General features: G+C 44.8%; 1 protein-coding gene across 7 annotated transcripts in view; it reads right to left on the minus strand.

The window, feature by feature from the left end:
* CCDC88A (coiled-coil domain containing 88A) overlaps positions 1 to 24,762 on the minus strand; it is a 338,561-nt gene that overhangs the window by 184,497 nt on the left and 129,302 nt on the right. For all 7 annotated transcript variants that reach the window (XM_082250173.1, XM_082250171.1, XM_082250170.1 and 4 more), the window contains exons 4-6: positions 16,052 to 16,121; positions 12,442 to 12,500; positions 6,184 to 6,267 (exon numbers count right to left, since the gene is read on the minus strand). In XM_082250173.1, the coding sequence (XP_082106299.1) occupies positions 6,184 to 6,267; positions 12,442 to 12,500; positions 16,052 to 16,121 (213 nt within the window). The remainder of the gene's footprint in view (positions 1 to 6,183; positions 6,268 to 12,441; positions 12,501 to 16,051; positions 16,122 to 24,762) is intronic.

Raw genomic sequence — 24,762 nt, forward strand, 5'->3', positions numbered from 1 at the left:
ATCAGCCTGGATATTGTGCAAAGGTCAATTTTCCTATAGAAAGAAGCATGCTTGGCCATATATATATATAAATATCTGGGAACTTACTCAAAAAGATGATCTCAAGATGTTTAAAATAGAGGCCAACTTTTTGCTGTACAATTACTCCAGCATAGACGAGAAATAAGGCTGAACACGGGAAGAACTTCAGCCAAACCTTTTTCCTGAGGTTCTAATCCTATCCCTGGGTGCGTATCCAAGCCAAATTCAGCTACTTCTATTAGCTGTGTGTAAAAATACATGTTATAACTGCATTGAATTGTGTAATTTTATATGAGCACTTTAAAGAGGTTGTAAACCCACCTTAATAACTTGTACCTATAGATAGGGTTTTTTTAAGCAGGAACACAGGGGAACACAGTTCCGGCACCTCCAGCACTGAATGTATGTAATGGCAAGGGGTGCTGGAGGGTCTACTGATGCTGCCTGCTGGGAGATTAATTGTCATGGGGGGGGGGGGGGGGATCTACTGTTGATGGAGGGGTCTACTGTTACCAGCTTCTGGAGGGTCTGCTGATGCTGGCTGCTGGAAGATCTATTGTTGTTGTCGGGGGTGTATTGTTGCTTAAGTGGATCTATTGTTGCTGGGGGTATTTTGTTGTGGGGGGTGTCTAGTGTAGCTATAGCTATCTTTAGACATATAGTTGCTGGGGGTGTTATTGTTGCTGGCAGCAGAGGATCTATTTTACCGCCTTTCTTGTCATCATTAGCAATTTGCATACAAATTACTTAGCACCAAAAAAGTTACATTTATTTTGTTCTCTCTAAAAAGGCCGTACTAGGAGGTAGGTAGGGGGGGGGGGGTGAAACCCAGGTATGGTACTCAGAGGTGGGTAGGGGGCAGAGACAAGGGGTGGCTCATAAGGGGGAGTACTTGCACCTATTCTTTGAGAAAAAAAGCCCTGCCTATAGATAAGATTATGATGAGGCTTACCTATAGGTACTGTAACTATCTCCTAAACATGCACCGTTTAGGAGATATTTACTTTGCATGCAGCCGATGACATCATCGGCGCATGCGCTCTGAAGGAACGGCCACCCCTGCCGTTCCTTCAGATCCTTGTGCCGTGAACGGCGGCTCCCGCCCACATGCGCGGGAGTGATGTCATCGCACCCCTGGCCAATCAGATGGCCGGAGGACCTGAACCAAGAAGCAGGATGGCTGAACATTTCTGCCGTGTTACCGGTGAGCGGGCGGACTGTGGGGGGCTTCGTTCTAAGGTGAGTATTTCATAATGAGCTTGTAAGCGATGCGATGCATACTACCTCATTATGCCTTTGTCTTACAGGTTAAAATTTTTTTTTTTTTCTGAGGTTTACAACCTCTTTATAGCTGAACTCTAGGCAGATACAAAAATCAGACATGGTTGCAGTATATACTGTACATTATAAGAAAAAAAGAATGCAGCGCTAAAAACTTACACCAGAATATCCTAGAGAGAGTGACACGGGACAGAAAATAAATCTTCATAAAAAAAAAAAAGTCCATAAATCATAGGGGACACTGGCAGCCCCACGATCGTATCCGCTTCCCCTCTTTTCCCGCTGCTGAACACTGTCAGCTGAGGTCAGCTGCCTCTCTCTGCCTGTCGCTGCCACCGCCACCCGCCCTCACAGCCTCTCAAGTCTCACTCTCTGGGTCCCAGCTACTACTGGGTGGGGAGCGGAGCTGAGTTGAGGAAGATCACTCCACCAGGGAAGACAAGGAGATAGGCAGACAGGTGGCTGGCCTGGACTTGAGCCAAGGCAGAAGAACATGCGAGGGGGAGCGGAATGGGCATGCGCCCAAAATGGAATAAATCGATCCTCTGCTCCAACTAACACATGATCTTCAGAAAGAGGCACAGATAATGGAAAAAATACACCCCTTTAAGCTTGTAGGAGCGGCGGAGGAGGGGTGTGTTACTCAGGAATTATTTTTTTTTTTTCATCTGTACTGACTCTTTGAAATTGCCAGGCCCCTGTTTAAATCCAATCAGGGGACAAAACTGGGGACAGACTTACATAGTTACATAGTTAGTGAGGTCGAAAAAAGACATCAGTCCATCCAGTTCAACCTATGATGTGTGTGTGTGTTTGCTGTTAACCGTACATTGTATACCCCTGTATGTTGTGGTCTTTAAGGTGCCCATCTAATAGTCTTTTGAAACGATCGATGCTCCCTGCTGATACGACTGCTTGTGGAAGAGAATTCCACATCCTTACTGCTCTGACAGTAAAGAACCCCAGGGTTCAGGGACAGTGTCTTCAGGGACGTCTGGTCACCCTATCTTAGAGGGGCCTACAGGATCCATTCATTCCTTATCAATAATGAGCAAGGACAAGTCAGAGTGTTGCTAGAATGCTTGTATGACCTCCTATGATTTAGTGGTCCATACATTAGGGTAAGAGGCCCGGTGTGCTATGGTGTTGGTGTAGGACTACCAGTTCACCTGCAGTTCAGCTTGTTATGCACCCTGGGTGTCCCCTATGATTTATGGACTTTTTTATGAATGTATATTTTCTGTTCCGTGTCACTCTCTCTAGGATATCCTGATGTATGTGAACACACATGAGTTTTTATCATGGCTCCGGATGGCACTGTCACAGTGTGTCACATGATATGGCTGTTGGGTGCTGCTTTATAAAGCCCAAGCGCAGTGAGATTCTTTTTTCTCTTTATATACTGTACATTTCATTGCAACTAATGTAAGTACCCAAATTTGACTTCTTGCAAACCCTTGTACAGGAGCTGGGTGCGGGAGAGGACTAACACTTTTCCACTGCAAGTACCAGTTCGGCTCTACTCGGCCCGGTTTGGTTTTCCACTGCATGGTACAGTGTTGTAACGGTTCGGTACGGTTTGCTTTTCCACTAAAGTAGTACTAAAGTAAGTGGGTGGGATAACAACGATTCTCTGACCAATCAGTGGCTAGTAGTGACTGCATGCAAAGGATTGTGGGATATGGTACCGGTATGGTACCTCTTGGAACCACAATCGAGGTGGTACTGTTTTAGAGAGCCGTACCGTTCGGTTCCATGTAGTGGAAAAGCGCCGCGGTGCCGTACCGTACCGAACCGTTCCTACACCGTACCATGCGGTACCAGCAGTGGAAAAGCACAAAAGCGAGCCGAGCCATTCGGTTCCATGCAGTGGAAAAGCCCCAAAAGAGCTAATGAAGCGTGCTCCTTGAAAATTTGCTGATGATATGATCTTTTTGGTACTTCATAAACTTGGAGAAAGGATCAGAAGCACTCACGGTATAGAAAGTGCTTCTGTTTGTGCATAAAAAAAAGGATAAAAAAAATAATGGAAAAAGTACAGTTATTCACACTTGTACAAATCCAAAGTTGCGCAACTTTGGATGGGTGCAACTTGGATACGACTTTTGACCAGTGAGAAAGGACAACTGTTGCACACTAGTGGCATTGTATAACATTCAGGTATGACTTTTTGCACCTTTTGAGGGTTAACTTTTGAAGTCTATGGCCCCCAGGTTGCATGAAAGTCAGAACAAAGTAGTGCATGAACTACTTTCAAGTTTATGCAACTTTAAGTAGCACATTTAAGAATGGTTATCAATGGAAAACACGGGGAACGACATGTCATACGACTTTGATGTCCAAAGTTGCATAACAAGTAGCAAAAGTGTGAATGAGGCCTTATGCTCTAGTGAGAAGGTTCAGCTCATGTGTGTCTTATCGGTTTATGAAAAAGAGCCTGAGGCCAGTAGTGCCATGCTGAGTAGCTGTCATTTAAATTAAATATTAGTGTAGCACCCTCCTAGGTAGGTGCTAGGTGGATAAAAGCTTAGCAGCTCCATCTGCTTATCAGGGGAGCCCGATTGTTAATTTTGCCTGTTGCATGTGTCCATGTGTGATTTATCTGGTCTGAGGGAGGGTCCCCACTGTATCCAATAGGGGAGCCTGGTGGACAGTGGAGGAAACCCTGCCAGTGACACACAGGCTTTTATGACTTTTTCCAGTGGGTAGGCACAATAGTGGTGCATCCTGGGATAGGTGATAAAAGCCAAGGGCATATGTGACAGGGTGTCTTTGGGCGGGGAGCCAGGTCCCAGGAGGAGGGTGACGGCTGTCTCTCCTCCTGTTGGTGTGGAAGGTGGTCACAGGCGGTCGGCCTAGTGGACCAGAAGTGTGGTGCTGAGCCAGGAGGTCCAGTGGATACTGACAGCGGAGCAAGCGGCAGAGCAACTTGAAGAAAAACAGTGCCCATGAGTACCAGGGAGCTTGCCAGGGGTCTGCCTAGGAAGGGGACCACTCTAGTGAGAGTCAGGGGACAGGAGGTCAGCACACACAGCAAGTGAGAAAGGGGGTGCCAAGTCAGAACCCTGAAGGTTTAACACAACAGGATCACATTTACTATCTTCACTTCAGTGGCAGAGTGAAGCAGCGGCCTTGCCACATTCTACAGAAAGATGTCCTCTACATTGTGCATAGTTCAAGCTGAAGTATCCCACTCATCCCTTCTCCCATCCAAGTTCCAATAAAAACACAAAAAAACAAATCCCCTGGACTGTTCATTGTCTGAGCCAAGTGTTAAAGTGATAAGTTCATACAGACTGTTGCAACAGGTAACCCAGGGGAATCCAATCTCAGCAGCCCTCTAGGGGGTAGTGCCACATTAGTATATGCTGTATACCAACAGTTGAACACAAGAAAGGATATTACATTATATAAATATATGCTAATCAAGAAATAAAATATAAATATAGCATTCCTAACTTTGTTTTAACAACTTTTGCATACTCTCAATAGTCTTGTGGCTTGCCTGCCTATAAAAGGAGAAGTAGGGCCAAAGCTCCTCTAGCCATGCTTCTCCTGTGGATCACAGGAGTGCACATAGTTCTGCACTCCTGTGACACGGATTCAGCCGACAGCGGGCCGCAGTTAGACTGACCAGCTGTTCCTACCCCTTCCACAGTCTGGCGCTCCAATCTGGAGTTCTGTAGGGGCAGAGAAGAGAGCCAGTGACTGACAGTTGTTGGCGTTCCCCCCCCTCTCCCCTGTAGCAGCTACTTACTGATACAGGGGAGCTGTAGCTGTGGGATCACATGACGGGACTGCAGTGGATTAAAAAAAGGTCAGGGCAGAATAGGTAGAAGGAGAGAAAATTTTTAAGAATAGACAATTTATTAGGAATTCTTACACTTTCTGTTTTATTGAGGAAGCATCTATCACATAAACCAGGGTGGAGTTCTGCCAGATTTATACAATAAAAGCGGTACTAAACTATATCTATATATACTATATGTATCTAAGCACCACACAATGAAACGCTTTTAAATGTATTTTTAGTATTTAAAGCAAACTCTCCCAATCATCCATGTCTCCGTGCTTTGAAAAACTTCCCCTTAGCAGTTCTGGCTGTGGCCATCTTAAGTAAGGGCAGATGATTTATGTAGCATTTACTTTCTGGACTCCATCTGCCCTTCACTCAGGCATGCAGGCAGTAGGTCATGCTCAGCTGAGAAAACCCCTTTTCCCCTCCTCCAGATGAAGAAAACTATTCCCATAAAGACTTCTGGGATGTATGGCATCATTTTGGCCTAGGCCAGAACCAGGAAGCAATGAAAAAATAAAAATAGTTCATGTTGATTAGGAGAATTTAGTTCCACTTTAAAAAGATTGCCTTAGATGACTGCATGGAGTGGTATGGGGTGGAGTTGCTTGTAGCCAACAGCAGAAATGGGGGTCTTGGCTTTGTTTTTCTTTTAATCCAATCAAGATAAAAGTTTTATAAAACACAATGCCCTAGTGTACTCAATTAGTTCTCCAATACGTTTCCCTTTTCACTTAAACTGTAATCCCATTGTTGGCGCCCATAACAGCAATAATAACCAAGCCACACATTATAACCTCAGGACGTTCTGTGAATTATTCACAACAGCTGGCCTTTAACTACTGAAAACCTTGTGCTTGTAGATCCGTGGTAAACCGGCCATTTATATCAAGATTATTCGGCAGTAAGGCAGGATACAGCTGCTTATCTGAATTCTATTCATCGCTCATGTGATCTTCATTCTCTGCCAACCGCTGAGCACTTTTCCCAACCTCTACATTTTGTAAAATGCATAAAAAAAAAAAAAAGTTTTGTACAAAAATGCAAAAAAACAAATAACGGCCCATGACAATTGGAAATAATACCTCTTGGATGTGAGCTGCGACAGCTGCTTTTGTGTCGAAATTCAAGTCTTGTATTTTATCAATAAACTCTTCTTTTCTTGCACACTGAAAAAAAATAAGCAATATCATCTTAGGGTGCAAAAATGTAAATTACATTTTCATATGCATATGTAGTGGCTGATACATAAAGCCAGAGAAAATGAGGAATATGACATTGATTTTACTGATTGCACATCAAGGCTGTGTTGAAGAGCATACAGCATTATATACAGTACTGTATTTTGGCCTAGGGCAGCACTTTTCAGGGAGGCAGCAAAATAGCCGCTCCCGCGTCCACCTGAGACTCTATTGGCTATTGGTTGCTAGAACCACCTGGCGTCTAGCAACCAGTGACGTCACAGCCATGACTCCCATCCCCCCTCACTCTCCCATCCCCCCTCTCCTCTCTTCCCCCCCCCCTCGCCCACCACCTCCTCTCTCTCACCCACCACCTCTCTTTCTCCCACAACCCCCTTCTCTCTCTCACCCCCCCCCCCACCCTCCCTTTCAGCTGCTTTGGTGTTCATGAAATTACCAACAGGTGCACTATATGGGCAACAGTGAGACAACCCCCACAACAGGAATAGTTTTAGAGGTGGAGTCCACTGAATTTTTTCTGACTGTTTTTCACTAGTTTTGCATTTGGCTAGGGTCGGTGTCATTACTGATAGCATGAGGCGATATCTGGACCCTATAGAGGCTGCCCTGGCAGTCCAACTCCTCCAGGAAGGCACATCAATACGTGCCATTGCCAGAAGGTTTGCTGTGTCTCCCAGCACAGTCTCAAGAGCATGGAGGAGATTCCAGGAGACAGGCAGTTACTTTAGAAGAGCTGGACAGGGCCGTACAAGGTCCTTAACCCATCAGCGGGACCGGTATCTGCTTCTTTGTGCATGGAGGAACAGGATGGGCTCTGCCAGATCCCTACCAAATGACCTCCAGCAGGCCACTGGTGTGAATGTCTCTGACCAAACAATCAGAAACAGACTTCATGAGGGTGGCCTGAGGGCCCGACGTCCTCTAGTGGGCCCTGCACTCACTGCCCGGCACCGTGGAGCTTGATTAGCATTAACCATTGAACACCTGAATTGGCAGGTCCACCACTGGCGCTCTGTGCTTTTCACTGATGAGAGCAGGTTCACCCTGAGCACGTGACAGACATGAAAGGGTCTGGGGAAGCCATGAAGAACGATATGCTGCCTGTAACATCATTCAGCATGACCGGTTTGGTGGTGGGTCAGTGATGGTCTGGGGCGGCATATCCATGGAGAGACGCACAGACCTCTACAAGCAAGACAATGACACCCTGACTACTATTAGGAATTGGGAGGAAATCCTTGAACTCATTGTCAAACCCTATACTGGAGCAGTGGGTCCTGGGTTCCTCCTGGTGCACGACAATGCCCGGCCTTATGTGGTGAGAGTATGCAGCCAGTTCCTGGAGAAAGAAGGAATTGATACCATTGAATGGCCTAAATCCAATAGAACACCTCTGGGACATTATGTTTCGGTCCATCCTACACCGCCAGGTTGCACCTCAGCCTGTTCAGGAGCTCAGTGATGCCCCGGTCCAGATTTGGGAGGAAATACCCCAGGACACCATCTGTCATCCCATTAGGAGCATGCTTCGATGTTGTCAGGCATGCATTGCATACAAGCACGCGGGGGATCATACAAACTACCAACTACCATTTTGAGTTGCTGCAATGAAATTTCAGCAAAATGAACTAGCCTGGTGCATAATTTTTTCACTTTGATTTTTAGGGTGTCTTTAAATTCAGCCCTCTGTAGGGTGATAATTTTAATTTCCATCAAACGATGTGGCATCCTTTTGTTCCTAACACATTACCCAGTCCATATCAGTATAGATATCCAGCATGATATTTTTCCCCATTGAGATCTGATGTGTTTTCAAAGTGTTCCTTTAATTTTTTTGAGCAGTGTGTGTATATATATATATATATATATATATATATATATATATATATATATGTATGTATGTATGTAGCACCCTCCTAGGTAGGTACTACGTTGGTAAAAGCTTAGAAGCTCTATTTGCTTTTAAGGGAAGCCTGATTGTTAGTTCTGCCTGTTGTATGTGTCCAGTGTGTGATTCATCTGGGCTGAGGGAGTGTCCCCACTGTAGCCAATGGGAGAGCCTGTTGGACAGTGGAGGAAACCCAGCCAGTGACACACAGGATTTTGTGGCTGTCCCAGTGGGTTGGCACAACAGTGGTGCATTCTGGGATATGTCATAAAAGCTGGGGACACATGTGACAGGGCGTCTTTGGGTGGGAAGCCAGGTCCCAGGAGGAGGGCGATGGCTGTCTCTCCTCCTGTCAGCAAGGAAGGTGGTCACAGGCAGTCGGCCTAGTGGACCAAGTGTGTGATGCTAAACCAGGAGGTCCAGGGTAGTGACGAGTGGATCTGAAGGCAGAGCAACCCAGGGAAAAACAGTGTCCGCGAGTACCGGGAAGCTTGCCAGGGGTCTGCCCAGGAAGGGGACCACTCCAGTGGACAAGGGCTAACATGCATGGGAAGTGAGAAAGGGGGTGCCAGGTTACGACCCTGAAGAGGAATTAATTCAGGAACATATCTTCTAATTCAGGAACATATCTTCAACTTCACTTCAGTGGCAAGGTGAAGCAGTGACCTTGCCGCACACTACAGTCAGTAGTCCTCAGAGATTGTGCATAGTTCAAGTTGGAGTATCCCTTCTCCCATCCAAGTTCTAATATAAAACACAAAAACCAAATCCCCTGGACTGTTCATTGTCTGAGCCAAGTCTTAAAGTAATAAGTTTTACAGACTGTTGCTATGGGTAACCCAGGGGAATCCACACTCAGCAGCTCCCTAGGGGGCAGTGCTACACACATATATTATATATATATATATATACACACACATATATGTTATTTTTTTTTTTTTTTTTAATATGAACTATAAATAATATCCCATTTAAGTTTATGTGGATTTACATCCCAGAGTTGCTGATGCCACTGTCTTTTTCAGCTATATCTGACATTCTCTATGTGAAAGTATATTCTAGAGTGGAAAACTCAGAGCACAGACAGAAAACAATTTCTGAATTAATCAATCTTCTCACTGCTTAAAAAAAAAAAAAAAAAAAAAACTTTAGATACTTCAGCACAACTGAGAAGGGAAATTTTTTTAACATCATATGTCTCTTTAGTTTTGGCTTAGTAGTTAAGGGATGTTCCCTTTTAAAACTAAACTCTAGGGCAGGGGTCTTCAAACTACGGCCCTCCAGTTGTTCAGGAACTACAATTCCCATCATGCCTAGTCATGTCTGGGAATGTCAGAGTTTTACAATGCCTCATGGGATGTGTAGTTCTGCAACAGCTGGAGGGCCATAGTTTGAGGATCCCTGCTCTAGGGTAATATCAAAACTACTCTTCCAGTGGGGCTCCCCCTCCCCCCACACTGCAAAGAATAAATGCTTTTATTTCCTAGAGTACCATTAATAAGCATTTTTCTTATCTCAACCCTCACTCCTACAGGCTCCTTCTCTCTGTTCAACCAGTCCACCAAAGCCAAAAGGACTTCAACACTTCCATCTGTCGCTCACACTCTTCATGTACAATGCAGGACTAGCAGTCCTGTATTGTGAGGGCACGGAGAGCCCACCTATGACCTGGAGCATCAGATAGAAGAGAATGCACTGGCTGTAGGTGGACAGAAGGATAAAATAAAATGCTTTTTAATGGTACCCTAGGCAAAAATTAGCCTTTCACCCGTGCAGTGAAGGAATTTTTCATGTAATTATAGCATTGGTCTGCAAAGTTTCTGAACAAAAGGGCCAGTTTACTATCCTTCAGACTTTGAGGGGGCTGGACTGTGAGCAGGGTGAGTACAAAATGGCCTGGCATCAACGAGAGTAAAGAATGCCCTATCATTGGTATTAGTGGGAGAAATATTGCCCTCTTGTTGGTATTAGGGGGAAGAAATTGTGCCCCATCATTTGTGTTATTGTGAGGTATAATGCCCCATTGTTGGTGTCATTGGGAGGAATAGTGCCCCATTGTTGATACTAGGGGAAGGAATAGTGCCCTATTGTTGATATCAGGGGAAGAAATAGTGCCCCATCTTTGGTGTCATTGGGAGGAATAGTCCCCCTTTGTTGGTATCAGGGGGAAGGATCAATGCCTCATCATTGGTGTCATTGGGAGGAATAGTGCCCCATTGCTGGTATCAGGAGAAAGAATAATGCTCCATTGTTGGTGTCAGTGGAAAGAACAGGGCCTTGCAGTTCATGTCAGTGGGAGAAATCCCATGGGGTGCAAGGCTCCTTGACAGGGACTGGGGAATTCATTGGTCCACCCGGCCGAAACCAAGCAGACCCCTTTCTTTAGGAGGCCTGCTGAAACAGGCCAACCCAAGTACTAGGTGGGGCTCCCCAGAAAGGAGACACCATGGGAGTAGAAGAACTTGACCACAAGGCCATGTGCCCTGCCCATCAAGACTTTCAGGGCAGGCCTGAAGAACTTCACCATACTAATCAGGGGGTGATAAAGTGCAACCGTACTGTGTAAAAAAATGCAGTGACAAACACAAACAAAAAAGGGAGAGGGGAAGTTGATATGTGCATTTGTGCCATAATGCAATACCATGGCAGGCCTTAGGCCAGGAATAAAAAATTCCTCTGGTCCTGTTGTTGGGGAGAATGGTAGAAATAGTAGTGCCCTATTGTTGGTATCAGTGACAGGAGTTATGCCCCATTGTTAGTGAAGAAATAGTGCCTTGTATCAGTGGGAGGAATAGTGTCCCAGGGGCCTAATAAAGGGCCACATCCGGCCCCCGGGCTGCAGTTTGGAGACAACAAAATTATAGTAAAGCCAGAATCTTCCATTTAGAAGTCATGTTAAAAAACTAAAGCAGACAATGCTCGTGCACATTCCACCGATCCAGCTACACTAAATAAAGGAATCCACACTGCTGACTATTGTAGCAGCAGCTACTGAATACCCAGAAAGTATCCACACTGGATGTAGACACTGTTTGGACCAAAAAATTCCAACCAGCTTCTTTGCCAAAGCCCGTCAAAATAAGGGGCCACCCACAGCTCAAAGTTTGTCCCATTCAACCGGAATTCTCTGAAATTCAAATGGTGTATGGCCATCTAAATCAAGTAAACTGAAGTGACCTGTCACCACATCTACAGGATAGAAGCAGGTACACATCGGTCATTAAAGTATATCTAAAACCAACACTTTTGAAAACATTTTTTGTTAAAAAAATTAGGTAAAAGGTAAAAATTAGGTTAAAAAAAACCTAACTTTTTCCCTTTTGGGCAATTTTCCAGTATGCAGCTCACTTTCGGTCTTATCTTCAGGACAGCGAGTGAGCAACAATCTCTTTAAAGTGAAGGGAAACCTCTTCTTAAGCCGGCCAAAGATGGATCGAAATTCAGCCAATTCGGCCCAATTTAGAGCCGTCTACGGGCAGATTGGTTGTACTAAAGTCAATCAATCGACTTCAGAACAAGCCTGTTGGGTTTTTTTCATTCAATCACTGCCACTGGCTAATGCCGCCAGCAGTGAGCATTGTATTCTGATGGAAGGGAAACTTCCTGTTGTCAGAATACAATATAGCAGCGGGAGTGATTACCCCATCAACACTGACTGTGTTGATGGGGGAATCTAGCAATTTTCTTTCTTTCAACCTTTGGTTGAAGGAAAGAGAACTGCATAATGTATGGCCAGTCTTAGACAGCTGTCACCAGAATAGGCGTCCCCATTGGACGATTCACCCTTTCCTCCAATGCTGGTGATAAGACCTAAAATGGTGTTAACAGTCATCAAAAAATACAGAAGGATAATCTCCCTATCTGGGAAACTAATAGCCAATGGTTCTAAGCCTTCCCTACTCCATTCAAAACTACAAAAAGAGGCAGCGTGGTTTGGTGGGGCAGCAGTGCAGGACAGAAGCTTGGAATATTTGTTGGGGATCTGAATTTTTTTAACCCTGCACAATGATATATTGCCTTGGGCTCCCAGTAGGGTGCTATACAGGTCCAGGGCAGTGGACCCCAGCCAGGGGGATCAGTACGTGAAGGCTACCCGGGCACAGTCCGCCGTGATAGGTGGTAGGGGCACTGGTGGTAAGAGCACTTCCCTACTCCATCCAAAACTACAAAAATTAATTTAGATCCTCTTTAAATTTACTGAAAGTGTGTAATGTGATAAAGGTACACTCATTAGCATGAGGACCGTGGCTTACCTGAACTGCACAGCCCAGCATAAGCAGCAACATCTTTTTCATCTCTTCCGTACCTTGCTCTGATAGAGAAAAAAGAAATAGCAAAATAAAAACGATATCTGCTTGGTAGAAATCCAAACCATTATTGTATCATCACAATTGTATTTTAGCTGCGCTCTGCACTTTACTTAACTTTCCTCACTTACCAAAAACTGCAAGGATAAGCACAAGGGAGATCGGCTGCCGGATGTTTAATCACCTTCATAATGCTGGATTACGTTACATAATTTTGGCAGAAACTGCGTCATCTGCTTTCATAATCAGAACCCCAGTCTGGCCGGTAATGGTATCCTCTATCATGTCAGAGGGTTAACCGGTAAATAGGAACGGGAAGTGGAATCAAGGCTACCAAACAACAGCCTCCTCAAAAGCTACCCTCCCAAAACTGGATCCAATAAACAAATTATAGCAGAAAAGAAGAGGGGACTTTAAATGTAGCAATAAGGAAACACTCCAGAAGTATTTATATTATAAAAGTAAAACTATAGAATTTTTTTTTTCCATTTTGGATAGAGCAAGTCATAATTCCCTTATAACCCGATTTTTTTTTTTCACCATCTGTGTCCCATTGTGGTGATTTCCCTTTACTTCCTGTCCCATGGCCAAACAGGAAGTGAGAGGAAATCCTTGCAAATTAAGGGAATTCCTTGGGACCTCCAGGTCACCAGAACTAATGTCCCTATTGGAAGATTTTCCCTCTATTACTTTTCTGGGGACAACTCAAAATTTGGGATTTTCTTTTACTTTCACTTTTAATGATAATGGTAAACAGGACAAATGGAGAGGGTGGATCTTAGTAATGTGGAGACAGACAGTAACACTGACAGGGATTCTAATCCCTCTCCACGGAAAAAAGTTTTGCCTTTAGTTACACTTTAAATAAAAAATAAATAAAAAAAAAGTATCAAAATTGTATTTATGCATCCAATAAAAATTAACAGTTCTAAAAACATGGTACCAGATATATAAATGGGACAACCCCATATGTCCGACCATATGTGTATATTCACATAACAAGCTTTAGGCAGCCTATACATGTCTCAACACCCATATTGATGCGTTTTGTAGTCATGTTCAGACCATGTAATGATTTGTGTATGCTATATATATATATATATATATATATATATATATATATATATATATATATATATTTTTTTTTTTTTTTTTTATTGTAAGAATCTGTGTCAGACTTCCAAATCAACCATATTACATGATCATGCCAACAACCCAGTCCAAGAGAAGCGGAACATGACCACGAAACACATCAATATTGGTGTTGAGACATGTATAGCTGCAGGGCTGCTATTAGAAAATGCGGGGCCCCATACAGACTACCTGGCAGGGCCCCCCCAAGAAAATATTAAAGATATATTTAGCTAAAATTACAACAAAATCACTATTATCAGACACAAATAGAACATAACTCATATCATTCCTGCTAAATCTAAAAAAAAAAAAACTCTGTTAAATAAAAAAGAAGATGAGGTGAGAAAAATATACAGGCTGGGCAGTTGGAGCTCCGTGATCAGAGAGACAGAGAAAGAGAAACAAAGTTACAAATAAACTCCTGAGCAGAGATAACATTAGAGCCAGTGCTGGGAGGGGGGCCCACACAGGGAGGGGGATTAGTGAGGGACAACTGTCTCTTTCTCAGCAGATAAAAGCTGATAGCAGGGAGAGGGACAAATCAGATTCAGGTGCTAAAGGAAGATTTCTGTATTTGTTGTCCATCACTAATCCCCCTCTCTGTGTGGGCCCCCCTGTGTGCTCGGGCCCCCTACAAGAGGGCTGGTGGTCCCCCCCTATCAGCGGCCCTGTATAGCTGTCTAAACCTTGTTATGTATTTACAGTATATATGGTCTGGTGTTGGGTTGTCCCATGTACAGATCTGTCACCATGTTTTTATAGCAATCATACATTCTTAATTGGTTGCATTTGTAAATTTTGTATGCATTTTGTGTATCTATATACATTTTTGTTTGAGATTTTGTCCTAATTTTGGATATATTTAATAACAGGTTCTCTGAGGGATGTTTCTCCTCCTTGAAAGTAAGGAATGAATGTCACTTGATAGCTACCTCTCTGAAACCATAAAAATTTTGTACCACGTGTTTTTTGATGTGGAATACTTATCCAATTGGTTCCTGCTTTGTATGATATCTATTTACACTGCCTGGCCAAAAAAAAAAAAAAGTCGCCACCTGGAATTAATGAAGCAACTAACTAAACTAAGCATGCAATACCTATCCTATTGGATAGGTACTGCATGTGCCCAAAGAATGAGGTCAGCTGACCACCTGAATATACTGAATGTTAGAAGATGTAAGGAGTACGGCGCCTCCCCTGGTGGAATTTCTATGTTTTATGTAGAGCTGCCTTCAATTTAAGTGGTAATACTTAAATGAGAAGTGAGATATCTAATGAGGCGCTGCTACTGATTAACACAACAGGTAAGTATGACTGTACAGGGTATACACTTCATTCAATCTTAATAATAAATAAATAATTCATAATAAAAAATAAAAAATAAAGTGCTTGTGCCAATCCGTGCTAATATCTCAACACGTGCCATATCCCAAACTCTTAAATAAAAATTAATATTATTAATTATTAATTTTATGGTATTTATTGCACACAGACTTGGACTGTTTGGGTCTTCTTTGGGCAAATGTGCCGGCTGGTCGCTCAGGCCTCCCAGTGGGACGGGAGACCCAGGCGTGCAGCGAAAACGGGGGGGGGGGGGGCGGGGACGTCCCGTCACACTGCTTGTAATAACAGCCGAGCAGCTGCATTGGTTGTCATTTGCAACTAAACCGACCGTCGGCTCTAAACAATGGTACCGGGGTGATGCGTCTAGCTGCAGGCATCAACCTGATACAACCACTTTAAGCTGAGGCTGCATATTTGCATTCCGTCGGCGGGAAGGGGTCAAGGGGAACCCCACTCTAAATGTGGAAATAAAAAAAAAAAAAACGGCATGGGGTCTCCACCAAAAATCTGTACCAGACCCTTATTTGATCATGCAACTTAGCAGGTTAGGAAAGGATGGGGGGGGGGGGGCGAGCAAGCACCCCCCGAACCATAGCAGGCCACATTGCCCTCAACATTGGGGGGGGTGATTTAAGGCAGGGGGGCTCTGCCCCCACCCCAAAGCACCTTGTCCCCATGTTGAATGAGACAAGGGCCTCTTCCCGACAACTCTGGGCTGTGATTGTCGGAGTCTGTAGGCTGGGGGGCTTATCGGAATCTGGAAGCCCCTTTTAACAGTGGGGCCCCTAGATCCCGGCCCCCCATGTGAATGAGTATTGGGTACATAGTACCCATACCCATTCACCAAAAAAGTGGCAAAAAGTAATAAACGCAAGAGACAGTTTTTGACAAATCCTTTAGTAAAAAAAAAACAAAAACAAAAAAAACAAATTGTGTCCCTCAATGTAAATTCATTGTCAATCCCACCCCCACGTGACATCACATTCCCAGCATGCACCAGTCTGATGTCAGAAGGCGGCGGTGCCACCGCGAGTCGGGGGGATTGTTGTTTAGCCCATCCTTATTCATCATTACTCACCACAAAAAGGATTTTTTCCAATAGTTAAAACATTCGGCAAAGACATCATAACCAACTGCTGTAAAGATTCCTGAAAAGAAGGAAAAGAAGAGATCACTGACAATGCTTAGCAAATATCTCACAATGTAATACAAAAACCCAATAAATTGTATACTTCATATGATCAAATAACCAAAATACTTAATGTCTTCATGGCAGAACCGCATTGAGAAACTCTCTGCTGAGAAATAATGAGCTTCCAGCCTTGGCATGCCTTTAAGGCCCATTTCCATTGTTCGGGTTTGCCAACCAAACTGTACAGAAAGAGCAAGGGGAAGTCTGTGCCATTGTAATCAACGAACAGCTTCCATCTGTGCTTTAATAAAATCCTGCCTGCTGCATTTATCATCCATTTTTCAGAATACATACATGGTTTTCAATGGCCTGGCATGAAAAATGCCAGAATACAATGGGGTTGATTTACTAAAGGCAAATAGATTTTGCACTTTGCAAGTGCAATTGCGCTCTGCAAGGGAAATTGCTCCAGAGCTTAGTAAATGAGGGAAAACTCTGCCGTTTTCCACCATCCAATCAAGTAGAAGCAAAAATGCAGTTTTTTTTAGTTCCCTTGCATGTGATTGGGTATTGTTTGCAAAGTGAAGCTTCAGCTCATTTATGAAGCTCTGCAGCAAATTTCCTTGCAGAGCGCAATTGTACTTGCAAACTGCAAAATATATTTGCCTTTGGTAAATCAACCCCACTTTATCCTGACAACGGCAGGATCAGCGGATTAGCTGCAGTTGCTGATTGAGATAAAAAAAATTTCCAGCATGGCCCTTTGACATAAGTCAATCAAATGATCAACTTCTATCAAGTGGGGATGGCCACACTCTGATCAAAATGAAAACCATTAATTTAATTATTTAATTGTCTAATCCACAACAGCAAGTTGGGGCTTATTTAATTTTGCAGTTTGGGGGGGGGGGGGGGTTAAAACAGCCAGAAGAGCTGCAAAGGCAGCTGAATGGGGTTGTAAACATGCTGGGGCAAACATAATATAGAACAAATAGAAAAACAATAGAACAAAGGTGTAAAATATGGTGGCTTACAAGTCCTTATATGTGATAGCTGATTTTTTTTTTTTCAGGCTAAGAATATACAGAAAAACGCCTAATAATCGAGAGAGAAATCCAGTGTCTTTGTCATTTCCTGTGTACTGAACTGAATCTCAAACTTATGGCTTTCCCAGCAATCTTCTCTGAACTACAGAACTTCTTTAGGTTATGGAGAAGAGGTAAAGGAGAAGTTATGTAATCCTTCCCTTGGGTGACAATGGTGGGTATAGGCAAGGCTTTTTTTCTCAGAAACCCCCCCCCCCCCCCGCACCCACACACACACACCCTCCAGACCACATCAAACAGTGGGTGTGGTCAAATTTTATTACCAGCGACTGGATCTTAAAGGAGCTGGGTGCCAAATGCAGAGCTTGGGGGTGGCCTACACACAGAGTGCAGAGTTTAGGGGCACGCTATGTGCAGAGATCGGGGGGTGCGCAATGTTCAGTGTAGAGTTCAGGGATGCGCTGCATATAGAATGCAGAGTTGAGCCTTCTTCCACAGATGCTTACCCCTGTACCCCCCATTCACATCTCACTTTCACCCCACTTCAGCTCTGACCTCTGAACGCAACCCCCCCCCCCTTCCTCCACTGCAACACCTTCTCCCCTTATTTAAAGCTCCACCGTCTTCCACATGTCTTACTTTTATTCCTTTATTAACCACTTAAGCCCTGGAAGATTTTACCCCCTTCCTGACCAGGGTTTTTTTTGCGATTTTTTACTGCGTGAATTTAACGGACAATTGCGCGGTCGTGCGACGCTGTACCTAAACGAATTTGACGTCCTTTTTTTCCCACAAACAGAGCTTTCTTTTGGTGGTATTTGATCACCTGTGCGATTTTTTGATCATGCGCTATAAACAAAAAAAGAGCGTCAATTTTGCAAAAATAACAATATTTTTCACATTTTTTTTATATGAAATTACCCAAAAAAAAAAAGTAAAAATCTAAATTTTTTAACATTTTCGGCCAATTTGTTTTATGCTACATATGTTTGGTAAAAAAAAAAAAAATTGCAAAAAGCGTATTTTGATTGGTTTGCGCAAAAGTTATCGCGTTTACTAACAAAGGGAAAGATTTTTGTCATTTTTGGTGTTTTTTTTTTTAATGTGTAATGGCGGCGATCTGCGATTTTTTTGCGGGACTGCGACATTGCGGCGGACAGATCGGACCCTTGACTGACATTTTTGACACTTTTGGGGTTACTAGTGACATTACTGCAGTAATCAGTGCTATACATATGCACTGTTACTGCAAAAAATGACACTGGCAGGGAAGGGGTTAACTGTATTGGAGAGGGAGGGGTTAAGTGTGTCCTAGGGGCGTGCTTCTAACTGTGAAGGGACATGGCTTGAGTTGCAAAAACAGAGATCAACGGTTCTACATAGTAGAACCGTCTGATCTCCATTTTTACACCAGGGAGAATGACAGGGGGTTTGTTTACATTAGCCGCCTGACTTTCTCTCTTCACCGGAGCGATTGTGAGTGACCGGCGGACGATCGGGTCCGCCGGTCACACGCACTGACTTGTCAGTGAACGAGCCGGGGCGGGCGCGCGCCCGTCCGCTATTGGCTCACAAGTCAGTGACAGGCGAGTGACGTATCCCTACGTCACTCTGCCTGGCCGGGGCTGTACGCCGCAGTATATAGTCGTGCGGCGGTCGGCAACCGGTTAAGCTGCATGATCTCTGCCCCTCTCACTTGCAGGGAGATCATCCAGTAGAGTTGTAGACATCCACACTGTGCCTGGACACCTCCATCTCCCTTGTCCCTATCTTACACTCAGTAGTAAGCCGCTCAGGCGATCAGATCTGTGGGAGCCGTTGGGAGACGAACTGTCACTTGTAAACATAGAAGCCATTGTTTTGCCTTTACAAGTACCATTGGTGAGCGGGGAGCAGAGGGCCTGAGCCAGACGTGGTGGAACTGAGTTCCACCAAGTTCCAGCTAAAAAAATGCCCTGGGTATAGGTGGGGGGGGGGGGGTTCCCTAGGACAGGAAGAGAATTACTGCCTGGATTACCAGATGAAAAAAAAGCCTAATAGAAGAAAACAATGCAGGCACCACAATTGGGGACTTAATTTTTATTTATTTTGCATTTCTATTACATTTTTATTTTTGGGTTTATGTACTTTTCATACTTAACACCACAAAAAAGACAACATCCAAGAAAACATTTAAAATTACAAAATAAAAGCAGTTAAATAAAACTTCCTAAAAATGACTTCCTTTTATAGATTTTATTCAGCCTATAGACCTACCCACCGCATATTTATGGCTTTAAGCAGTGTGTGTATTTTATGTTGACTTGTCAGATTTCAATTGTGTAGCGGAAATTAATGGCGCACAACAAAAAAGCCCATATCTTAGCAAAGCAGATGTCTCCAGAACACATATGGATTCATTCAAGTTCAGGGAACAATAGTAGTATTCTCTGCATCCAGGGGGCGGAAGGACAGGTTTGGAGGTTTGTACCATTAATAGACCCCTCCATGTTCACTTAGGAAGAGGCAGATGACAGTGTTGTGATTGATGTTGCCGTCTGAGCCTCCTCTTCCTCTTTAGAATCATACGATATCGCACACTTGGCTTCAGGATAAGTGGAGCATAAGACATATAATTGGCAGAAGAATAGTAATACTAGCCTTTAACCGCAGGACAGCAGCCTGCTCATAGCTTATGGGAGAGTGAGCCAGCGCACAAAAAATGACTCTACCGGGGAGTGTGCGAATACTGAATTTCTCAGCTTCAACCCTTAAGCACCCCGACAGCTGATGATGAGACATGGACTAAGTTACAGCAAAGCACCTGACAAAAGCTACCACTCCTATATTGCACACCAGTTCAGGAACTAGTATGTGGCACATGAATCATGGAATAGCCGCTTCAATCGTGGCCTTCACACACTGGCATTTTGTTCCAGGTGGTGTAGATCTGCACCTTAGTTTGTGGTGCATTCCCAAATCAGGGCCAGAAGCCTGTATTAGCTTTTGGTTTGTTCCACTCTTTCCGACTCTTGTTTGTTAGTTAGCCGAGTCCCTATTTCCACTGTCAGCCTCACCCGGTTTCTAAATCAGTAAAGTTCCATCCAATGCAGAGTCAGAAAGCTTTGGAGAGATGCAAGGATATCCATCACATAGAATAGGTCAGAAAACATCCTCTGCAATGTGCCAGGTTGGCATAAAATGAGTTTGGTTTCTTCGGGGTCTTCTTGATGAGTTAAAGTAGAAGTTAACTTCCATTATTTGTTTTTACCTTTAGGTAACCCTATAATAAGGCTTACCTATAGTATAGGTAGTGTAAATATCTCCTAGACATGCACCGTTTAGGAGATATTTACTGTATATGCAGCCGGTGGCTTCATAGGCGCATACGCTCTGAAGGAACAGCCACCCGTGCAATTTTTATGACCGTGACCGTGGCTCCTGTGCTCATGCGGGTGAAGATGGATGCGGTCTCCAGTGGTGACAACGAGGGCTTTATTTGCACATAATTTGTTTCAAGGTATAGTGTGCCCCCTTCAATGCAGAGTGACCAGCGTGCCCCCATTCAATGCAGAATGACCAGCGTGCCCCAATTCAGTGCAGAGAGATCAGCGTGCCCCCTTTCAATGCAGAATGACCAGCGTGCCCCCTTTCAATGCAGAATGATCAGCGTGCCCCCTTTCAATGCAGAATGATCAGCGTGCCCCCTTTCAATACAGAATGACCAGCGTGCCCCCTTTCAATGCAGAGAGACCAGCCTGCCCCCTTTCAATGCACAGTGACCAGCGTGCCCCCTTTCAATGCACAGTGACCAGCGTGCCCCCTTTCAATGCAGTGACCAGCGTGCGTGCCCCCTTCAATGCAGTGACCAGCGTGCATGCCCCCTTCAATGCAGTGACCAGCATACATGCCCCCTTTAATGCATTGATCAGCATACATGCCCCCTTCAATGCAGTGACCAGCGTACCTGCCCCCCTCAATGCAGAGACCAGCGTACATGTCCCCTTCAATGCAGTGACCAGCGTGTATGCCCCCTTCAATGCAGTAACCAGCGTACATGCCCCCTTCAATGCAGTGACCAGCGTACATGCCCCCTTCAATGCAGTGACCAGCGTACATGCCCCCTTCAATGCAGTGACCAGCGTACATGCCCCCTTCAATGCAGTGACCAGCGTACATGCCCCCTTCAATGCAGTGACCAGCGTACATGCCCCCTTCAATGCAGTGACCAGCATATATGCCCCCTTCAATGCAGTGACCAGCGTGCACAGGAGGACACATGGACACCTTACAGTCACCGCCGCTGCCCTGGGTGAGAGTGGAGAGAGAGGAGGGAGACGGAGACACTGACTGCTTCATCACTTACCTGCTCTTGGGCTGGCTCTGGCTGACTCACTCGACCGGACCGACTGCTGTGCTGTGTGCAGCTGAAGACGGGACTGGAGAGACGTCCACGCGCGCCGCTGCTCCTCCTCCTCCTCGCTCTGACTACAGCGGGAAGGTGACAGACAGTGAGTGACTGACGCACGCACCGCCCCCATGACGACGTCAGCCGGGATGTCCTGAATGATTGGTCCAGGCTGGAGTCTGAACCAAAGCCAGGACAGGACTAGTGGGGAGTGTTGGGGTGCATTGCTCTGCGCCCCGGTGACACCCAGAATGGCCGCCAATCGGCGCCACTGCCTGGCACCACGTGGGATAACGAATCACCATGTTCATATAAGATGAGTGGCGCTTCAATCTCTAATAGTGCTCCAAGCAGTGTGCAAAAATAATTGTGATCACCTGAAAACCTCGGCCAACAAAGTGTTCATCAGAGCTGATCAAAGCTATGGTATTCCCAGTAGTAACCTATGGCTGTGAAAGTTGGACCATAAGAAAGGCTGAATGCCAAAGAATTGATTAATGCTTTTGAACTATGGTGTTGGAGAAGACTCTTGAAAGCCCCTTGGACGGCAAGAAGATCAAACCAGTCAATCCTGAAGGAAATCAACCCTAAATATTCACTGGAAGGACAGATCATGAAGCTGAAACTGGAATACTTTGGCCAACTAATGCGAAGAGAGGACTCATTGGAAAAGACTCTGATGCTGGGAAACATGGAAGGAAAAAAAGGAGAAGAGGACGACAGAAAACAAGATGGATAGACAGCATCATCGAAACAATGAACATGAAGTTACGCAATCTACGGGAGGCAGTTGAGGACAGAAAGGCCTGGCACGCTATGGTCCATGAGGTCACGAAGAGTCAGACCCAACTAAATGGTTCAACAACACTTGTGTTATCACTATTAAAGGGGCAACAACCTAGTTTTACAGAGGATTTATTCATTTATTCATGGTGTGAGGAGTTGGTGCCCTTCACCCTTGATCATTTGCTAAATTAGTGATTACAGGCGGTCCTCGGGTTACAAACATCCGACTTACAAACGACTCCTACTTACAAACGAAGGGAGACAACAGGAAGTTAGAGGAAATCTACACCTAGGAAGGGAAATTCACTCCTGTAAAAGTTATCATGGGAAAAAGGTGTCTCCACTGAAGATTTATCACCAATCCTGGTTTCCACAAAAACCAAAAATTTTAAAAATCCGGACAGAACCAGGACAGGACAGAAAGTGAGGTGAAATCTTCAAAACAGGGGCACAGACAGCAAAACAAATGTTACAGGGGTGGTAACCCTTCCCTATGCTATCCAAAAAGCGTAAAAAAATGTTTGGCCTGAGCTAACAAATTTACCTGTTCCGACTTACAAATAAATTCAACTTAAGAACAAACCTAAAGTATATTATTTTGTAACCTGGGGACCACCTGTGCAGAGGAAAAAAAAGTTATGAATATCCAAAGGAACTTAAAACGAAAACTACAAAAAGCGCAACACAAAAAGGGCTGTCAGTACAATGTCTTTGATTGGGATGAAGGCCTCTTGATCAACTTAGGGAAAGAGAGCCTTGACTGTAGGGGGACATGGCTAGGAGATGGGAGGTATTCCTAAGGGAGTGGAGTTAAGGGGTGATGGTTGGGCCTGAGCTTAGAAAAGGCTGCCCTCAGGGAATGCTGGGCCCCTTTTTTGGAAGAAGCATGGTGAGAAGAGCTGCCCAACTGCCTGCCCCATTGGATGGTACATCACAGCTTCAGCAGTGGTTTTTTGACCTTGCCAGCATTTGAAGTTGCAGTAATGGGCTATGCCCTTAATTGGAAATTGGAAGTAGGCTGTCTGTCCAGCACTTATAATAAGGACAGGCCCCTTTGGAATTGCCTTTTTAATGGTAAAACATGCTCACAGTACAACTGTGGCTGGCACTGGTTTAAAGAGGTTGTAAACCTCCGAATTTTTTTTTTTTTAAATGAACACTTGAAAGACAAACACATAATGAGCTAGTATGCATCGCATACTAGCTCATTATGAAATACTTACCTTGGAACGAAGCCCCGCAGTGCCGACCGCTCACCTGTCTCACGGGTGACATGTTTGGTCGCCCTTTTTCCGGGTTTGCGGCATCCGGCCACCTGATTGGCTGGAGCAGCGATGACGTCACTCCCACACATGCGCGCGGGAGCCGACGGTCACGGCACGGGGCTCTGAAGGAATGGCACGAGTGGCCTTTCCTTCAGAGCGCATGCGCCAGTGATGTCACTGGCTTTATGCAAAGTAAATATCTCCTAAACCAGGGGTCCTCAAACTTTTTAAACAGGGGGCCAGTTCACGGTCAGACACTGTTGGGGACCGGACTATAGTTTGAAAAAAAAAATATGAATGAATTCCAATGCGCATATTTTATTTGTAGTGCACAAAAAAACAGGAAAAACAATACAATATTTATTGTTTTATTTATATTATATATATATATATATATATAACCACAGCGTGCCCCCCTTTCAATGCCAGAGTGACCACAGTGTGCCCCCTTTGAAGGCCAGAGTGACCACAGGGTGCCCCCTTTCAAGGCCAGAGTGACCACAGTGTGCCCCCTTTGAAGGCCAGAGTGACCACAGGGTGCCCCCTTTCAAGGCCAGAGTGACCACAGCTATACCCTGTCAGAATGCTATACCCCCGTCACTTCCGGTGGCGGTACGTCATGCAACAGTTGTGAGACTCACCAGTGCACATGCGCAGACAGGACAGATTACCGCTGTTACAGTCATCGACTCGGACAAGGTATAGCAGTCCATACAGGCGGCGGGACGGGGAGGAACATTTTGCAGAGCTCACTTAGCGGAGGCGGGGCAGGAGGGTTGAAGGAGGCGGGAAGGAAGTTCGGCCGTGACATTAATACAGGCCTTCTAGCCATTAAAAGGCATTAAAAAAAAAAAAAAAAAAACATATACTTAGTAATTTATTTATATATATAGATAGATAGATAGATAGATAGGAGGAGCCGCTTCAGCTTTTAATGGCTAGAAGGCCTGTATTAATGTGACCGCCGAACTTCCTTCCCGCCTCCTCTCAGTTCTACCCTCCGGCCCCGCCTCTGGTAAGTGAGCTCTGCAAAATGTTCCTCCCCGCCCCGCCCCGCCCCCTGTAAGGACTCGATGACGGGTGTTCTGACAGATTGCTATACCCTGTCACTGCGCAAAATGTTCCTCCCCGTCCCGCCCCCTTTATGGACTGCTATACCTTGTCAGAGTCGAT

This window comes from Pelophylax lessonae (genome assembly GCF_965119305.1).
Source record: "Pelophylax lessonae genome assembly, chromosome: 3".
Lineage (NCBI taxonomy): Eukaryota > Metazoa > Chordata > Amphibia > Anura > Ranidae > Pelophylax > Pelophylax lessonae.